This window comes from Anopheles funestus, chromosome 2RL (assembly GCF_943734845.2).
Source record: "Anopheles funestus chromosome 2RL, idAnoFuneDA-416_04, whole genome shotgun sequence".
Classification (NCBI taxonomy): domain Eukaryota; kingdom Metazoa; phylum Arthropoda; class Insecta; order Diptera; family Culicidae; genus Anopheles; species Anopheles funestus.
In genome coordinates, this window is record NC_064598.1 from 41,661,699 (window position 1) to 41,681,356 (window position 19,658).

Genomic DNA, 19,658 nt, shown 5'->3' on the forward strand with positions numbered 1-19,658 from the left:
CTCCGACTCGAAATGGCGGCGGAGTCGGACTGATTCGATTCTGGCAAAATTTATAATTTACCCATCACTACTACGTAGCCGATGAATCATTCCTTCCTTCGACCGCCACTGTTCATCACATACACTACTGACCCGACTCATTTCGATTCCTGGTTTCGGAATTCGGATCCTGAAATGAAAATACAAAACTACCTCGGAATGTATTACTGTTGCTTTTCATATTTTAATGTGATCATCTTTTTTTCGCGCGCGACTTAAGTACACTAAGGTATATCAATATAACTACTGCACAACATGATTGGTGCGCTCCTTCCGCAGCCATACCGGTATGTGTGTGTGCGTGCGGTCCCATTTTACCGATCATACGCGAAACGTATTGTGTACGCGCGTTTAGTTTTTTTTACTGACGAAAATGCATAACACTAGATACTACTAATCAGCTATTTGATGACGGATTACAAAACAAAAGAAACACGGGGGATAAACGTTTTACGTCTGGCGGAGTAGGAAACTTTGTAGCTGTAGAATACATGTGTGTTTTTGTATATTATATAAAAAAAGCAAGCCACAACAAACCCCTAGGTAAATCCGTACCGGGTTCGGGGTTTTTTCTCTCATAATTATATCTCAGCTCTCGTTCCAACGTTAGTGTCAAGGGTTAGTCTTCCGCATCCCTTAATCGTCTTTCTTCATTGTTTGTTTTTGTTTTGTTGTTGCTGTTTCAATTGCATATTTCCATTTGCTGTTGTACCGCGGGGAGGAGGATCGATGATCGTGTGGCTGTGGGGCCTCTAATCGTAGCGCAACAACACTCCACAGGGAAGGGGAAACGGGGAATATATTTATCTTCCGTTACAATTTTACATCGTTCGCTAATATTCCTATGGTGTCAATACTTTAGGCATTATCCATGATTTCTAATCAGCGTTGCTAGCGAAAAAAAAAAATCAAAAAGCGATTGGAATGATCGATAGGAAATAATCTTAGCTTACTGTTAATTCACTATATTATGTTTACGTCGTTCGGCATTGTCCTGTGTGCGTCAGCGTTACCACGTTACCGATTCGCTTCATTTAAACGTACGATTTTCTCTCTCTCTCTCCGAAAAGGAAAGAAACCACTTCGTAAGTAAAGTAATAATTGATAATACATTCTTCCACTTGCCATTATTGCGCGTTGGGGTTTTCAATTGTATGGAACTTGTATCGTTTCCTTTTCCTTCTTCTTCTAATTTCTATCGTACATGTACACAATTCATAGTTAGAATTTCAAACCTTTTTTTTTAGTAAGCAGATAACCTTAACCGATCACTATCAGCGCGACCAAGTTTCCCTTTTCTTTTCAATGGCAATGATACTAAAGTACCGAAAGAGTACTAAATTCTAATTCCATCAAGTCCAACAAGTTACTTAGTAGTTTCTGGTTGCTGCAAGCACACCACACCCATTCGCTCGTGGTGATCGTTTCACTTTTACCAATGATCTACGTCACTATTCAATCACTGTACAACGGGGGCCCGCCGTTTCTACCTAATAACTAAATGGATTACACAATCGGCCAATGGTTTACCAAAAAACAAAAAAACGGAGGTCCGTCGTATGCGGATCGATCGATCACTATCGATCACCGCTAGTAGTAGTAGTAGTAGTAGGAAAACCTATGAATAAAATGTAATACTACCTAAAAGTGCGATCGCAAGAATGTCGCCACTTGTGTGTGTTCGCTCTTCATCTTGTCCCGTGGTGCTATCGCGGTTCTGTTGTGCCATTTTACTCCATTCATCATACCTGCGTAACACATTGGGCGTACTTTTCTAGTTCCTTCTGAAGCGTCTTCACCTTATCCGATTCGCCGCGCAACATACGCGTTAGTTCCTCGATAAGCCCGTTCTGTGCAGCGAGCTGTCGCTCCATACGATTCACTTTCTGCTCCAGTTCCTGTACCCGGCCACAAACGTTCTCCATCGAAATTGGTGTTACGTTCGCCGATTCGGTCGATGATGGTTTAATGGCGCCAGACGTGCCCGTGCTACTACTGCCCACAATGTGGATCGTTTTCGCATTGCGATTTTGTGGCGTTGGTGAAATGCTGGTACTCCGAAGGTTCACACTGACCGGGCGACTGTTCGGGGATGGTGCGGTGGCCGACACTGCCGGTTCATGTGTACCGTTGTTTTCGGTAACCGCCGTTGTCGAGGAAACGGTCCCGGTTGATGACGAGGAAATGGCAATCTTGGTCGTGGTGGTTGACAGAGCGGACATCGATTTGGTCATGGCGCTCACGCTCGATGTGTCGACGGTTTGCTGCTGCTGCGCACTACCGCTACTACTGACGGTAGATGCGGCCGTTTCCTTCCGATTGCACGACGCAATCAGATCGAAGGAACTATTCATATTGCTGGTACTGGTGGCGTGATTGCTCTCCGAAGGGACGCTCGTCGTCGTGGCGGACCGTTCCATCAGTCGGGCACGGACAGCATTACCCGACGGAACAGGCGGTGTACCACCACCCGTGGTGGTGGTAGTGGTGCTTGCATGGAATGATTTGGAAATACTCGATTCTTCCTGTACGTGACTATTGTTGCTGGTGCTACTGTTTTGCGAGGACGTCACATGGTGATGATGCTCGGGTGATTTGCTTTCGGCCGCGGTCGTCTTCTTGGCCTGGCTCGCCTTCAACTCGTCCATCCACGGTACTTTATTTTTTTCCCACTCGCGCGGTTTCGGTACCTTTGGCGTTGATTCCTCACCGTCGCCCGACACGATCGAACTGGCACCGAAGGAATTGTTAGCGCTCGGCGGTCCACCACTGGTCGTCAGGTCCGGTTTTACACTATCGGACTCGAACGACAGTGACAGTTGATTGAAGAGCCCGGAATTGCCATTACTAAGCGAAGCACCACCACCACCACCACTACCGTTGGCGGTAATACCGGTGGCATTCGGATCGGTTGTAATAATACTGCTCGGTGATGAGGGTGGCCGTCGCTTCGGTGCCTTCGCACGGTTCGCACGCATATCCTTCAGTACGGAGGTGCCACGCTCAACGTGACCCAGCTCCACATCGATCCGTTCGCCAACGATCGATCTATCGCCGTTGTCCGCTATTTCCGATCGCACCTTGCTACTACCGATACCGTCCCGTTCGTCCGATGATTTGTCCTTTTCCATCGATGGTCCTCCACCTTTTACCTTTTGCTTTAGGCCAGAAAACAAATTCCCTGTGACGCTGGTAATGGAGGGCGATTTTTTTATCGGAACTTGTGGCTTTTTCCCCAGCACCGGTGGTGGTGTAGCCTTTTTGTCGTCCAGATTTTCCAAACTTTTGCGTATTTCCGATGCTTTGTTTTCCAGACTTTTGCGTGGAGGTTTCTCCGTCACGACGCCACCCCCAATGGTACCCGTTGACGCCGCAGAATTCTCCGTGTTCTTGTTTTCGAGTGATTTCCGGTGTGCTGCAACACTATTGTACGTCGGTGAACCGGTCACCGAGCCTGCGCCACCTACACTCCCGACACTGCCAGTGGATTCGTTCAACGAATCTTTCGAACCGAAGCTTTCCTTGCGGTAAGCTGTGGTAGAGGACGAATTGAGTGACGTTTGCTTGCCAAACATCTGCATCTTAGTAGCCGTTGGTGGACGGTCCGGTTTCGGTACGTGCAGCGGATCCTTAACCGGCGACACTACACCCGGATGATGTAGATTACCGGCACCGGTGGTTGTGCTGGCAAGGGACCGAACCGATGCCGATATGTTAGCCGACGATTTGCCACCTTCCGGTGGTAGCAACGAAACGAAATTGTCCGGAAATACTCCAACCCGACCACGAAGTTCACCCTTCCACCAGCCCTTATCTGGCAGATCCTTCGAAAGGATCGTTATAATGTCACCCTCGACCAGCTTTAGCTCATCCTCGTTGGCCGGTTGATAAGCGAACAGTACCTTGCACAAGTCCCGGACGGGTTTCGGCGGTAGCGATGGTGCATCGTGCCGATCAAGATCTTCCCTCGAGCTGTTCAAGCTCGTGCGGCTTTTGTTGAGGCTGTTGCTTTTGGAAAGACTCATCCCTAACGACCCGGTGCCTGCCAGGCCGGTACCATCGATCGCCGTTACACCGAGCCCACCGACGTTGCCACTCTTCCGGCTGGACGATTTTGGCGATACGGATTCGATCATTTCTACAAAATTGGATGGAAACACACCGACTCGCCCATTTAGCTTACCACGCCACCATCCTTCTTCGACCTACAAAACACAACAAAATAGATAAACGCGGTTAATGGATCATTCCTGTAGAATATATGTGCTAATGTTTTTACCTCTTCGAAAAATTCAATAACATCCCCAACCGCTAGCGTTAGTTCGTCCGCTTTGTTCTCTTGATAACTGTAAATGACTTTACACCTTCGATTCAGCGTTGCACTTTTATCTCTGTAAAGTAGGAAAGAACGAACCATTATGTTACACCATTCCGAAATGGAACCCATTATCTATTATTAAATACCTTAGGACGACTTGATTCTTATCCTGCGATTCTAGCACACGGACAAAGTTGTCCGGAAACACACCGGTACGCCCGGTAGTGACCAGTGTGCCCTCCCACCAGCCACCATCCTGCACTTTGATGTTCGTAATGATGGCACCCTTCTTTAACGTTAGCTCGTCCGGTTCCTTGGCCGCGTAGTCATACTCGACGACAGCGCTCACTGAAAGTAGGACAAATGTGCTTGTATTAGTAAATGGTTTTTGCACACATGCTTGTCTGCTGGTAGAACAAATATGAAATTACATTTTGATATTTAAATCAGAAGACTCTTTCACTATTGGCAAGAAACTAAACATGTTTTTTTGGGGGCGATAAACATTCGTCAAATTGAAATTCTGCAGCAAACGCACATTGCACATTTGCTGACATATAAAGAAAAGGGAGAAGGGCCATGAGTAGGGTTTAACCTATATAAATGTACGTCTATTGCTTTGCGAGACAAAGCTACGATCAGTGACGGATCGTGCAAGCATAGGTCCGCACCTTAGAGCATTGCCTGTTAGCCCTGATCATGCTTGGAACTCTCTCTCTTTCTCTCTCTCTCTCTGTCTTTCTTTTACTTGCTGCGTGCTCGAGAACTGGAAAACGATACCGCTTTATGAGGATATATCTACACTAAACCTATCCCCTCGACTCGAGTAGCCGATGATGGCAAAGGGAACCGAGAAAGGTAAGTTGGGTGGTTGTTCCCATGTTTCACTTTCCCTCCCCTTTTGTACAACTACAACAACGCACGCTTGTTGCACCAGAGGTTTGGCCTGGTTTTTGGTCTAGAGCGGACGAACGCAAAAGTGCGCCTGACGATGGTGGAAAAGTGGAACCCAGTGCTGCAAACACGCTAACGTTAAAGATCAGACGATGATTCTAATCTGTCTGAACCTATCTGGCAAACCCATTATTACAGGGTTGCAGAGTTTTTCGGTGGAGCTTTATGCACGAATGATTCACAAATATATAGTTCACTTCACAGTTTATGACGATCATCAAGGTAATCATCAGAACCAAGTCATGAAGTCTCTTAGCATTTACTTACAAATGATGTCACCCCGCTTTGAAATTGTTCCAAAACAACACACTATCCCTTTTTATAGAATAAAAGCTCCTTCTTCACCAAAAATATCAGAGTTATTTTAGTTGGTTGTAAAACCTCAAACTTGGGTTCCACCATGCTCCTCCGATTACGGCATCCGATTTGGAAAGCCCCCGGAAAGCTAAGTGCCCTAAGGGGCCTAGGACCATCAACAACAGTACAGCGCCGCTCAAAAGAGCACAACACACCTGAGATCACCACGGAATGGAATGGCCACCCGAGCCCCTAGTGAGAGTGTGAGTGAATCGTTTGGTGGGAGCGAACGCACGAACGAAAGAATCGAAAACAAAACATGGAACCTAAACAAAAAAAAGAGGCACGATGCGTCTCACCGGGCACACCGGTAACTACAACATTAAAAAAGGTGAACAACCGCCAAAGTGGTGACCACATCACACACAACACAAACACACAGGCACGCATAGATTCGATCCTCGCTCGATCGTTGCTGCGTTTCATATAAAGCTAAAGTAGTCGTCGATCTTTAGCTCGATCTTCGCCACTTAGCTGCCTTGTGGAAGCAAAAGACAAATGTAAGAACAAGCAGCAAAACACAGAATCTCTTTCGATGGGCAAGACTCGCTAGACACGTGAGAATTGGATGGTGTGGCCGTCCCGAATCTCGTCGTCACTTGCCGCATGCCTTTTCACATACGAATTTTTTGGTGGTGTTTGATGATGATGCTGCCTACTGCTGAATGGTGGAACCCGTACTTTTCTGTGCGTTTCTCTGACCACGGTGACATAAGGGGAGCAGCAGTGCTTAAAAGTGATGCTGGATGTATGACTCGCATGGGTGCACTATGGAGCGATTCGGGTAACCTGTGATGAAGTTTTTATGAAACCCTTCTGGACAACCACACCGTCACCACATTCATACGGCAACGAGTTCTAGTGAGACTGTGTGCTGTGACATCATCAGGAATGACGACAGGAATGTTGCAAATGGCCGATGGATTGTGCCAGTTCTGAGCAAACTGATTGCCAAAACGATTTTAATACGTATGAAAATATTTAAAGAAAGGTCAACTGACGTGATTGTGAGTTTTTGTCCCTTATAAATATTTTAGATAACACACTAATTAAGTGTTTGCCTTTAATTATTGTACTATGAACTTAACCGTCAAATAGTCAAATGTTCAATCACTAAAAACAAGACAAAACAAGTAAAAGACAAACATCAACCAGGGTAGAATTGTTTAATACCAAAAGTTAATGTGATTAAAAGGAAAAAATATCTATCAATTCTAGTGTCGAAACGAATCAAGGTAGATTGTCGCGGATTGGATCCGCCAATCCAATGTGAGATCCTTTTTTACCAAATGCCTCATCACTAAACCTCAATTTTGAGTCATCCACAGCTCTATTCGTTGGATGGCCATACGTCCAGTGTTATTCTATTATCTGTATCAGTATTCAGATCAGTTCTGGGATTGCATAAATGCATAACTTAAGCTTCGACCGACCATGGCTAGCGAAGTCTTGAATGTAGAAATTTGTCCAAGTTGAAGTATGTGTGGTTAGAATAGAGTTTTGTTTGTCAAGTCTACTGAAAAATATTATTCCTATTTTGTTAAAAAAAAAACAAACAAATCTTGTGACCAATAAAAAATCTTTATCAAGAGTTTACGGGCGGTTAAATAGTGCAATCGCTAAATAGTTATGACTCAACATTCTGGATATGTTTTCGACTGGATAGGCTGGATAGCCTGGATGATAGGCCAGGACCAGTAAAGGTTTTTTTTTAAATCCAATAGGAAGAAGCAGACTATTTAGTTTCAGCGAAGAGCCTTCAAACTTCACCGAAGTACCTGGACCAGAATCTCATCTGAACAGGCAGCCGATTGCATGGACTGATCGAAACTATACCACGAAACTTTAATATTAAAAGGCTTAGCATTAAGTTATGTATTAAGTACATACTTTAATATTTATGTTAAGAAACATTTATATCAATTACATTCTTTTCCACCTTTCAATAGTCAAGTCTCAATAAAAAAGTTAGATATGTAAATCAACATGATTTAAAATAGTATTTATTCATCAGCATTCAAAATGCATAATTTAATCAATAAACCGCGTAATGGCTCTAGACACTAGAAATGTGTTTAACTATCACAAAGTCGTTTAAAAATTCAAAAGGATAAAGATAATGAAAAAGTATTCAAAATTGTTCGTCACGAAATGGATATGATTTTATAGAAATGAAGTATAATTGTATAGCAATTCTTAAGGTACTATACATCATCATACTCGGTTTGCTTCCTCATATTTTGAAAGAACAATTTCAGGAGATCCTTGACCTTGGCCTTGACTTGTGTTTAACATAGCTGGATAGTCGCGATACTCGTCAAAAAGCCTGTTTTTTATAATTTTAATAACGTCCATCAACCATTGAAGATTGGCTTACAGTAATTAAAAAAAATCAAACATTTGACACGCTGCTTTGATAGTATTATGCAACACTGCTGTGGCCACTGTTAGATGGCACAAAACAAGTAACATTAGCCGGATGGGCAAGGCGACACCCAAAGTCAAACGCGCCGATAAAGTGATACATCATCACCCGGTTGGCCCTGAAATGAACAGGTCCCGAACTGGATGGTGGTGTGATCATCAAATGAGACGCACAACACCAGCCTCACCCGATAGGCGAGTGGGTATTAGATCAGTAGTAGCAACAGCGACAACAAACAGCGGACAGTAAAGTTGGCTTTCTGTCTTCGTACGCGATCATGACCATCGGAGGATCGTATGTACATTCGTATGACATCGAAAATGTTATTCGTGTTAAGTACAGACAGAACAAGATATTTCATATGATGTTAAAGCATTAGTGGATTAGTTGTCCTCAAAATAACGCTTTGCAAATCGGTACACAAAATATGTCGATGATAGAAATTAGGCTTGAAATTGATCGACTTGAAATTTTCGCGTGATATTCCTCATACAATTTACTAGTATTTGGCTTTTTATTTTAAATTCATTTCTCTTTGTGTTATGGATAAACAAGTGACAATTTTGCACCCAAATATCGCTTTTTCACCTACAACTAATTATTAATGCCTTAAAAAATGGTTATTTACTTACTCGTAAATATTAGTGTTGGATAAATCAGATTAAGATTCATGAATCTGAACGAATCTTTGAACTGAATGCATGACTCTGAATCTCTATTTTGAAGTTTCGTGAATCCTCACTGAATTGTAAATCCTTAGAGTTTCGAGCCCCCTCCACCACCGTTCAGCATTTCAGAAATAAGTCCATGCCCCTCTCTCCCCGCAACGGTCAGCTCTTTTAATTTAAGTCTGTTGACAGCGAATCATTAGGGATTCATGAATCGTTGAGGATTCCTTTGAATTCATGAAAAATGATTTATATTTTAGGAGTCGGCTCATGATTTTAATGACTCTTCACTGAAGATTCATATGAATGATTCTTTTCAAAAGATTCAATTAGCACAACATTTACAAGTACATTCAAATAGAAACACTTGTCATCCAAAATATATTTCGTGACCACATAATATAAAACATTATGTACAGTTTATACCGGAATAAGGCAAAGTACAAGGAGAAAATTCTTTGTGAAAATTATACACACTAAATGGCGTAATAATAAAATATATAATAAATAAATAAATAAAGTAAATAAATTACAAGTTTTTTCATAAAAATCATAAATAGAAATAGAATTTGAAAAAAAAAACATAATTGTTGGGTTATGTTCAAATTTATCATTTAAAAATGAATGATTTTTTTCATGTTATATCTTATATAAAAGACTAGTTCTAGCCTATTCGAACATTAACCACAGTGTCCGAATAAAAACATTCATTCCAAAATTCCTTCATATAGTTTTATGCGTATAAACCCGTCCGTTGGTATTTGGTACACGGAGGTGGGGGAATGTACCGATCACCTGCAATTCGCTGAAACGAGACGGAACAAACGCATTGTTCGTATGCAAATTGATGGCCATAAATTTTGTTGTTGCAAAGTTACACATGACTCATCCGGACAAAGCAAAGAGTAGCTTTTCGTACATCGAAGGTAAGTATGTCAGTATGCTGGTTATTGCATATGCGTAAAGAAATGCCACAGAGAGAGAGGGAGAGAGAGAGAGACTTAGTAAAAGGTGGGTATGAAATATTAAAACATATTTCGAAAACAAAGTGAATCAAACATTCGTTCCGGTCGTTCATAAGCCGGTCCACATCACTTGAGCTTAAAGCTTCGGTCGCGGACGGAGTACGGATGTGCCACAACTTAATCGATCAGCAGCAGCAGCAGTGTGACCATTCGACCAAAATCGATTAGAAAAACAATAGGAACGGGTCGAGAGTTGACTGCGGCAGATAACAAACGATAAGATAGTGGATGCTCTTTGAAGGGCGGCACCACAGCATAAGGTGGCGAATTGGACGGAACGATTTCTCTTGATACGGAGAGAAATGTAACAACACAAAACGATTATTTTAACCGCTCGTGTTCGCTTTTTTTAAATATATAAAAAAACCCACCCGGTGCATTGTAGCGACAACTGAATTTCCAACGTTCACTGAAATCTATTATACGATACGAGCACACGAAAGATAATGTTTTAATAATATTTTTTAACCCACGGATGAAGTGATTTTGTTGTTTTTATCAAAGTCAGACAGGGAAGTTTTCAGTTAGGAGAAATTAATCTCATTTACATTGGCACCAGTTTCGGTTACCGGCGATCGATGTGGAGAAATTGTGGAGGAACCTATGACTTTTGAAAATATTATGAAAAATAATCTATTTAATGTATAATGAATAAGTCAAAGCTTTTTTGTTTGTTGCATTATTTATGTTATTATCTATTAGAAACAAATAAACAAACATAAAAGTGTGTACTGTGTGGAATATAATTTAATCCTGATTAAATTTAAATTTACAAAAGGTTTAATATAAATTTATACACAGTAAAGTGAATAATTCTCTTCAAAATTTGGAGAAGATTTGGACGGGATATTCAAATGATTCTTTAGACCATGTTTTCCAAGACGCAAGTGCAAACAAAAAGGTATCTTTTGACGAAAAAAAAATGATAAAAATGCGATCACGCACGCACAACACGAGAGCTGATGGGAAAAAAGCCAAAGTACGGAGCTTCTGAACGTGCAAAGAATGTAATAGGGTTTAGCAATTTTGTGTTGTGTTGTTTTTTGTTCGTGTGCTTCGTACAAAATCATACATTTAGTCATTGCGATAAGTGGCGCCACATGACGCTAGATAACTGGAACATTTTTAAGGGACAAACTATAACCCATCATGTGACGAACACTTTCTTGGGGTTTTCTGAGTCATTGTGCTTCCGCAGGGGTAGAAAATTGTAGACAAACTGTTGAGAGCAAAATGCGATTATTATTTATTTGATTAAAAAGCACAAACACTAAATTACTGTTCAAAGACGGCGAATATAGACATTATTGCTGACAATATAAACCGGTGTTACATCGGTTGAAGCAAAATAAAAAAAAACAATGATCAATGATCGTGCTTCACATTTTGGGGTGGTAGAAACGTTGCAAACGTTGATTAGCAATGATCACAAACAGTTCGTAAATGTCTATAACTACTGTTTAGACGGTCTAGTAGCCACAGCTCAAAGCAGCTGATGATATTTGGTGGAATTGTATCAAACGCAACAATAAAAAAAACACACACAAAAAAGTGAGATATTTATTATATAGTATTCTGTAAAGTTTTTCGTATACGCTTTCCATCGAAACCCGACAGCAACGGAGCAAAGATAGGATAAATGATAACGCTACCAGGTCTACCCCGGGCTCTCTATCACGCTGTCGGGTGCTGTGCATTTTGTTGTTGTTTTACTTATTTTGTGCGATAAAAAGCACTTACAACATCCGCTTTGCACGTATGGTGTGTATGTGTATATATACAACAGAGCGCACTAGTCGCTACAATAATCTTATCAACGTTAAGCGCGATGACGCGACATCCCTGTAAGTACGGTGCTAACTAACTTTACACAAACATATACACAAAACCCCGGAAAGTCTGGCAATGGTTATGGCAAAAAAAAACACACATAAAAATGACACAACGGAAGGGCTTCAGAAGGACAGTCCTACTGGTCTGTGGCCGAGCGTCTGTATTCGTATCATAAGCAATAGAAATGTCGTGTTGTTTCCCGTTGTCTTCTTCGCTTTAATCTTGAATCTTGGGTGTGGCCGCCATGGTCGCGGTCTGGCCTAGATTCTCCCGCGTAGGGATGGCAACCTTCATCGACAGTCAGAGAAATCATCGTTCGATTTAGTCACGCATTGAGTCATCCTCGAAATGATAGGCCGGTCGGCGTTTTTTTCTTGTTTTGTTTTACATCTCATTGCGATGCTGATCTTACTCATAAAATGGAAACGTACGTGCTGTGAGAATGTAATGGTTTCGAGATAAAATTACATATTTCTTATTGATTGCATTTTTTTTGTAGCAGAGATCAGCGATATTGATGCTCTTGAAATGATGAGAATGTATTCATATAATGTAAATTAAAACAGTTTCCTGTTGCTTCCCCCTTTTTCCTTTTATTTATCCGAACAGTCAAAACGTATCAACACTTTTCTACTTTTTTATTTCTAACCAGAGCCGATGGCATCCTGTAATTGATCTTTTTCCATATCTTGCGATGCTCTACGTTCGGAACAGGACATCCCTATTGCAAATCGATCCATATAACGTGTTTATCGTTGGATACGGATCTTTCGTCCTTTTTTCTTTAAATGGTTCTTTAAAGATTACTTTTTTCACGTTGGTCTTGTGGATCAACCCTTGACTAGGAGGAGAGTATGAGCCTGTTATCTCATGAAAATTTCTATGAAATAAAGGAAGTGTAAAAAATGATTCAGAATGTAGAAACGAACGTTACACTGGTGTATGGGAAACAATTTGCAAAACTCAACTGTTTCGACTTCAATGAGTATAGGGCCATAGGTTTGATATTTTGTTTGACATTTCCCAGTAGCAATTTTTGCCGCTACAGCGAGTGAATGTAGGTCACTATAGATATATTGCTGAACCGACCGCCTACGCAACCCAGAACTTTACAGAGTGAAACGGACCTTCACCGAAAGACAACCGGCCCCCGGGAGGGTTTGAGTATTACAGTAGTTCCTGCAAAGGTTCGTTGAACTTTTGACAGCTGCAGAGTGTAGTACTGGATAAAAATTGTAGTCCACCATGCATAAGAAGTGTAAATATCAGCAAAAACACCACCATGGAAACAGTGTTGAGAAAGGTCAGAGAAAAATGGGTAGTAACATCGATGCGAATTCCCATTTCCAGAAAACTAGGTCAAACGGAAACATGACAACATAGGCTGATATACCGTCGTAATCCTTTTAGTATAGAACGTTTTGGTTTGCTGTCACCGGGTGCCGACACTAACACACACACACACGTCTAAGTGTGAAAGCTATTATGTTGAGTTAATTAAAAACCCCAACAAGGGTGTGTGTGTGCGGTTCATTGTTTAGAGACAGATCGAATGAAGTTATGCTTTCTGCCTGAGGACGTAGAAGGTATGACAGTCGGTTGAATAATGGCACAGATACACGTCATTTACACATCGCCATGCGAAAAAACATTCATTTCTTTATTAGCTTCACCTCAAAACATCACGTTGTCTTTTTTTTTTTTTTGCTCGGTTAGAACGGCCTGGCCGTATCAAGACTTATTTTACCACGTAGCAGGATAGTCAGTCCATGCTACGGGGAGACGGTCCGGATGGGATTTGAACCCGGTCCCTGCCGTGTGGACGGGCGCCGTTTTTCACATGCACCACCGGGCCGCCCCGCATCACGTTGTCATACGCATTTAATGTTGATTTGAATAATCATAATATTAGTAACATTTCATTCCTTCCCTTCAAAATACCAGCGGTTTGAGGTGCTTTCTGACTAACGCAATGCACAGTATCAGATGATTCACCATTTTCATCGGCGTACGAGCTTCTCTTTACGGGCCATGCACAAATACTACAGGTGACTAAATCACACGTACGTTCCGTGTATCAACAACGCATCGTGGTGGTGCGTTTTCTAACATTTTTGCTGATCCTGTTTGCCATTTATTTGGGAACATATTTTTGAAAGATTCCTATTTCCGCCTTGCTTACCTTCGGGTTTCGATAAAAGATCCATCGTGAGTCCGTTGCGTGCGATTGTTTCCGGCGATATTTTGGACTGTAAAAAGATGTCTCAGGGCTCGGGGTCGGCAAGTCGGCACTCAGTTAAAATGTCACGTATATGCACCACACGCTGCTACTGTCGACGTTTTAGGAGCCCTTATAGGGGCGCGCCACGTTGGTTTGGATTGCAAGATGTGTGGATGATGTTTTCGCGATCACCACCTTCAAGTGTTTGTGTATGTGTGTAAAATGAATGGGAATGGGGGAGGAGTGCTGGGGAGGCAGGGCTTTTCCTGTATTTGTTCGTACGGATTTTGTTTTCTTTTGCCCGTTTGGTTGCTGCCACCGCCGGACGGATTCGTTCGAAGATTTTCGCTTTTCCTTTCCCGATGCGCTCCGCTGGATAATAGCCGTGGCGCGGACACAGCCCGCAGCACCGGAGCAGCTTAATGTCCCGAGGCCGGGTGGTCCGAGCAGGGCGTGAAGTGGGGATCGGTTTCGGTGTCCCGCACCGAATGATATTATTAAAAAGGGTGGATTTCGGTTCGGATTCGGTGCCCAAGATGGCAACGGAGGAAAGACGGATGCCGGCGACAATAGGGTATGCCAGAGCCAGCCACATCAACCATCCACACCAGGCACCAGACGGCACAGGAAAGGGAAAAAGATAGAGTGAAAGAGAAAGAGAGAGAGAAATGGAACGAATGGAGCTGCTGCTGCTGCTGCTGCGCCCGTCTTCGGATGAGGTGTTTGATGTTTTCACTTTTCACTTCTACTATTTGAAACTCACACATTCACTAGTACTTCTTGCAGACCACATAGCAAGCATTGGGATCCGTGAACGGCCGCGCTAGAAAAGCCATTCGAGGTATGGTATAATGAGATAGGCTCTCTCCCTAAAGCACCATCATATCGCGTATTAGCCGTCGTCAACCAACGGCGCACACACAATGCCCCACAATAACACAAACACACATACACACGCACACACGCGGGCGCTCGCGTTCAGCAATCTCTTTCCGCTTTAACAACCACCGTGTGCACTGTGCGGCCACATTCGCTATCCAACCTGCTCCTTTCCTCGCTACCGTACGTATGCGTGTGTGTCCAACCGGACACCAATCTTTCGGCCCGGGTGTTGGCGATTTACTTTATCGATAATCTTTCCTCGGTGCAGAATCAGCACATTTTGATGTCACCACCCTGCCGTACTGGGACTAGTAACCAATCCAAACGAAAGTGCAGCGGGCTAAGTTTGAAACGATGATGCAGCTACGTTCGAACAACAAAACGCCTTGCTACGATTGATATGATTATGTCTGGCAATCAAAAAAAGGTGTCCACCTTGGCATACGTTTCCTTCCTTCCTAGAGATTGACACTTCCTATTTCCTTGTGTCACCGGAAATGGTACTAACCGGTGTGCCAGGATACAAGGCCGCCGTATCCGACAGGTCCTTCTGCTATTGCTTTATACACGACCGACCGACTGAATGTTACTGCGAGATCGCAGCAAAAATGGATACCCGCATACTCACTCACTCCTGTCCAACACACACACACACACACAGCCACTATAGCAAGCCCGCAGAGATCACCGCAGTTGACGTTTTTGCTTCTTTCTCTGTCCCCTGTCGGTTGCTTTCCCTCAGGGCGGTGAAGATGACCTTCTTACACCGTAATTCAACCGTACGCGGTACGCGTCACAAACTGTGGGGCAAGATGGTTCTGATTAATGCTTTTGTATTTACACTTCCGCAGAGAAAAAAGGGAAAATCCCGGTGTACACAAATAAACACACACACACGCACACACGCACACAGGTACGGAACGTGTCACACGCTCAATCATGCACGGGATAAACCTGCGACACGGTAATGGGCACGCGTTCTACTGCTGCCCTGTGGTAATAAGGAAAATTCACGGAATGGATTCGTTTTCCCAAAACAGAGTAGATTAAACACGCTCGCGAGCACCTGCGACGAGCCTCCTTACGCACCAGCTTTTGTCTTGTCTGTGTCCGTGTGCGTTTTTTTCTTCGATTGGGCTGGCCAGCAGTGAACAATCAGCGTTTGGGTATACGCAAAACGCAAGGTTGTGTCATTTAACGATTTTGACAGTTGTTCACAATGGTGGCGACCATAGACCATTTAGCTTGACAGCCATCAGCTTTCTCAATCTTTTGTTCTGCCGAAATGGATTTTTTACGCTCTTTTCATAATACCTATTGTTTCAAATCGGTCAAGTCTGCCCTAGAACCCTTTTCAAGAAAATATTGCGATATTCTGACCCGTACTATTTTCGTCCGCAAACGTGACTTATGCTAGTACGACATAATTCTACGATCATGCCCAGAATGAAGGCTGGTTCGTATCAGATTAGTCTTATCATCCCATTTTTGTAGCGCCTTTCTTCAATTCAAATTGCACAATGTAATGTGAATAGTGAATTTTTTTAAAAAAGATAACCGCTTATCGCTAAAAATTTTAGTCACACTACGGACACTTTCGACAGAATACAATCATCCGGAAAATATAATGTTCTTTTTTGTTATTTTATTTATTTCCTACTATAGTTATGTATTTCACTTTTCCACCATAGTGCAAGAGAGTAATGGAATTTCGCTTCGCTGAATAAATTTAATAAATGTGCGATAACAGTATACGAACATAGAAATTTAAAAATAAAGCTGTATACACGAAATACAATGACAGTAATATAAGGAAACAATATCTTAATTGATGTTCTTATTCGATATTAATTTGCATTACTTTCGTTCTTCTGGACAGCCAGTCGTACTGGTTCGTGTTACACGGAAAGCAAAAAAACAGTATTGTACGTTTAGTTATCACTCAGCGCTCCAGATGGGAGTTCGGATGTGGTATTACGATAAACTTCTTCGTTTACCAAGCGTTGCCGTTCGATGTACATCGAAACGCGAATATTGCGAACCTGATGGTTGTTGATAAGCTTTAGTAATGAAAAAACTGACAAACCTACCCAGGTCGCGAATGATGCCCATGCACCAAATTGTGCCGTGCCCATTTCAATGTAGAAACCGGAAGTTTGAATGTTGAGTTCGACGTTCGTTATATTCTGTCCATCTGCTATGTCACACCTGTACCGGAAAGATCGTTTGTTTTGTAAGTATGAAATAGAATTACCCCGTACGCTAGACACGCTTAAAAAAAAACTTACGATGGAAAACGCGCAGTCATTTCACCGCACCAAGCCATGAAACCAAGAGTGATAGTGATAGCGGCAATTAGAGTCATCGTACAGAGCGAAATGCTAAAAACCACGTCGAAAAATAATCCCAAGAAGGAACTCTCAAGTTCGCGGTACGCCAATAAAGCCATCCTGTAACAGAAAGTGTAAAGCATTACAAACGCGCGTCATGTCGTACTGACCAAGCAAACAACCTGTAGATTTGGACTCCGGCAATGATGAACAAGCAAACACCGACGACGATGGGATAGTTACAGTATGCTTCCGATGCCCACTTTACATCGAAAAGACCATCCTTTTCTTGCCATGTACCGGTGGTAAACAGTAAGCAGTGCCCGCTGCAAATAAAAGAAAAACATACATCATTTAGTAGACACCAAACCAAACAGGAGTGGCGGTATGACTCACTCAAATGACCGAACGTGAATCGCGAGTGGAATGAAGATACACATCGAAAGAATGAATGCAAACACATGGCCAACGATTTGGCTGAGTATTATAACATTAGAAAGAGCCATTTCTTTTATGGCGCATCAGCCCCACTGCCGGTTTCAGAGCAGATGCACAAAATCCGATAAGGCCTTCTCTTCCTTCTCTTTCGGAAAATCAGGCAAAAGAATGTTCAGTTTTCGAGAGCCTGCCCTGTCTACGCCTCGATCTAGTGCACATACAAAACGGAAATTAATATTCAGTTAAATTATGTTCAATTAATGGGAAAAAGTGACAAAAATATTCTATCAATTCACCTTTGTTTTCAATAATTCCACAGCGATATCGCTTTTTTGTAAACAATGCTATTTTGACAGTCACATTGAATACAGAATACGTTCACATGGTCAGACTGAATACTTTGCTTGGTTGTCATTTTACAGTTGGATTAAGCACATTTGTACAGCAGTTTGAACAAATGATGTAAATACTGTTGATCGATGTAAATTAACATTAAATCTGTTCAAAAATGTAAGCGTTTTATATATATTTCTAGTAAACGATCAAGTATTCTGTAGTTTGTATTCTTTCTTCGATTGTTGCGGTGGTTTCTATATTAATCTATAGTGAGAAGTTTTCGAAAAAGATGGACTAGAAGCTTGAAATGAATATAACTGTAACCAGCGATACGCTGGTGCAGTTTCGACCCAGGTTGCACTAGAGAATTGTGTTCGTCGCTTCTACCTTCATAGTATCTAGTCCATTGAAGGCATGAAACATTGACGAGTGATGAGGATTTTGTAAATCCCAAACTTACCAACGTTTCGTAACCTGTTGTATAAGCAATGTGATATATCAACATTATATCAACGTAATGATAAATAAAGCATATCATATCAATTTTACTGATTTGTGTATATTTTAATTATACATATATGTATATATATATATTTTGTTGTTCTTGCTATTGACAAATTATGTTTAACCTATTTATAATCACATATATTTATATATATATATACTTTATATAATTCACTTCTTTATAATAATTATTAAATAGTTAATAGTATTTCTTCTGTTTTCCTCTTTTGCAGTAACCGATCTCTTGTGTAACCGTTGGTTTTATCCTCTGTTTCATTTTCTTCTTCTTCTCATTTGTGTTATTCTCTTTAGTGGCTTTGCTATTATTAATATTATTATTATTATTATTATTTTTGTTATTTTCTTTGTTTGTTTGTTTCCTTTGTTTTCTCATTCTCTGCATCTTGTATTATCGTTTTTTTTAATACTCCTTATGCATGTATTTTTTTCACTGTTTTGCTACCGGAGGTATTGTTTCTCGATCTCTCTATTCTTTTGCTCTCGTGATTTTTTTGTTTGTTTGTTTGTTTGTTTGTTACTATTTCCTGCATGCTCTCTTTCGCTATGTTCCTGTCTGTTTAGCGTAATGTTTCATGATGGGATCCTTCGCGTTTTTATTCCTGTTTGCTCACGTTCTCGACACCTCCACTACATCGATACTACATGCCACATGTATCTACGTTTGCCAGTACGTTTTCGCCCTTAGGGTTGCATTGATTTAAGCGACACCGTGTACCTTGCTTCCGTTTACTTCAATTGGGTTTTTGTGTAGTTTTGGTTTGGTTTCGTTCTGTTCTTTTTCCTTCCTTCTTTCACTACCCTCCCTAGAGGAGCAAACACTGCGCATCAAACGATTTAGTTGTTTATTATGCTAAACTCCCTTGTATATTACGCGTGAATGAATGAAATGCCATTACGCTGTGAACTAACCGAGCGACCGATGGCCTAAGGTGATTTGCACTCCATTACCTCAGTTTCTCAGATTGCAGTGCCTGTTTTTTTTGCGATTTTTGGTTGAATGATGTTGCTGTTTCTTTGTTTTTTTATTTTCACTTTTGATTTTACATCGATTTTTGTCGGTCACTGAAATGCTGCAGTTTACAAATTGCATCAACCTTCTTTCATTGCCCCTTTTTGGTCATTTTGTGCCTTAGGTTCGATCTGCCCCACTAGGGCCCCACATGACAGCCGATGCATGCAGAAACAATGCACTGGTTTTTGTTCTCGTTTGCATTTATCTGCCTCCGTCAATATCCGATCGCCGCTGATCACCAAACCGTTTCACAATGATGTACTGCGCATAATCCGGCAGCATTGCGTCTGTAGCA

General features: G+C 41.8%; 2 protein-coding genes across 6 annotated transcripts; both read right to left on the reverse strand.

Moving 5' to 3' along the window:
* Positions 1 to 199: 199 nt before the first annotated feature.
* LOC125763822 (mucin-5AC) lies at positions 200 to 15,909 on the reverse strand. Of its 5 annotated transcripts, none has more exons than XM_049427369.1 (5): positions 15,789 to 15,909; positions 13,802 to 15,522; positions 4,504 to 4,705; positions 4,319 to 4,430; positions 200 to 4,244 (listed from the first exon to the last, which is right to left on the reverse strand). In XM_049427369.1, exons 2-5 carry the CDS (start codon positions 13,824 to 13,826, stop codon positions 1,782 to 1,784), a joined length of 2,802 nt encoding a protein of 933 aa, XP_049283326.1. In that variant the 5' UTR covers positions 13,827 to 15,522; positions 15,789 to 15,909; the 3' UTR covers positions 200 to 1,781. The 5 variants fall into 5 exon arrangements, with proteins under 5 accessions (XP_049283326.1, XP_049283327.1, XP_049283330.1 ...); XM_049427370.1 differs by having other exon boundaries at positions 15,812 to 15,907; XM_049427373.1 differs by having other exon boundaries at positions 13,802 to 14,663; positions 15,812 to 15,902.
* A 443-nt stretch (positions 15,910 to 16,352) lies between these two features.
* LOC125763824 (transmembrane protein 179) lies at positions 16,353 to 17,899 on the reverse strand. The gene is made up of 5 exons (XM_049427376.1): positions 17,787 to 17,899; positions 17,449 to 17,698; positions 17,235 to 17,378; positions 17,011 to 17,172; positions 16,353 to 16,930 (listed from the first exon to the last, which is right to left on the reverse strand). Exons 2-5 carry the CDS (start codon positions 17,556 to 17,558, stop codon positions 16,654 to 16,656), a joined length of 693 nt encoding a protein of 230 aa, XP_049283333.1. The 5' UTR covers positions 17,559 to 17,698; positions 17,787 to 17,899; the 3' UTR covers positions 16,353 to 16,653.
* Positions 17,900 to 19,658: the final 1,759 nt, after the last annotated feature.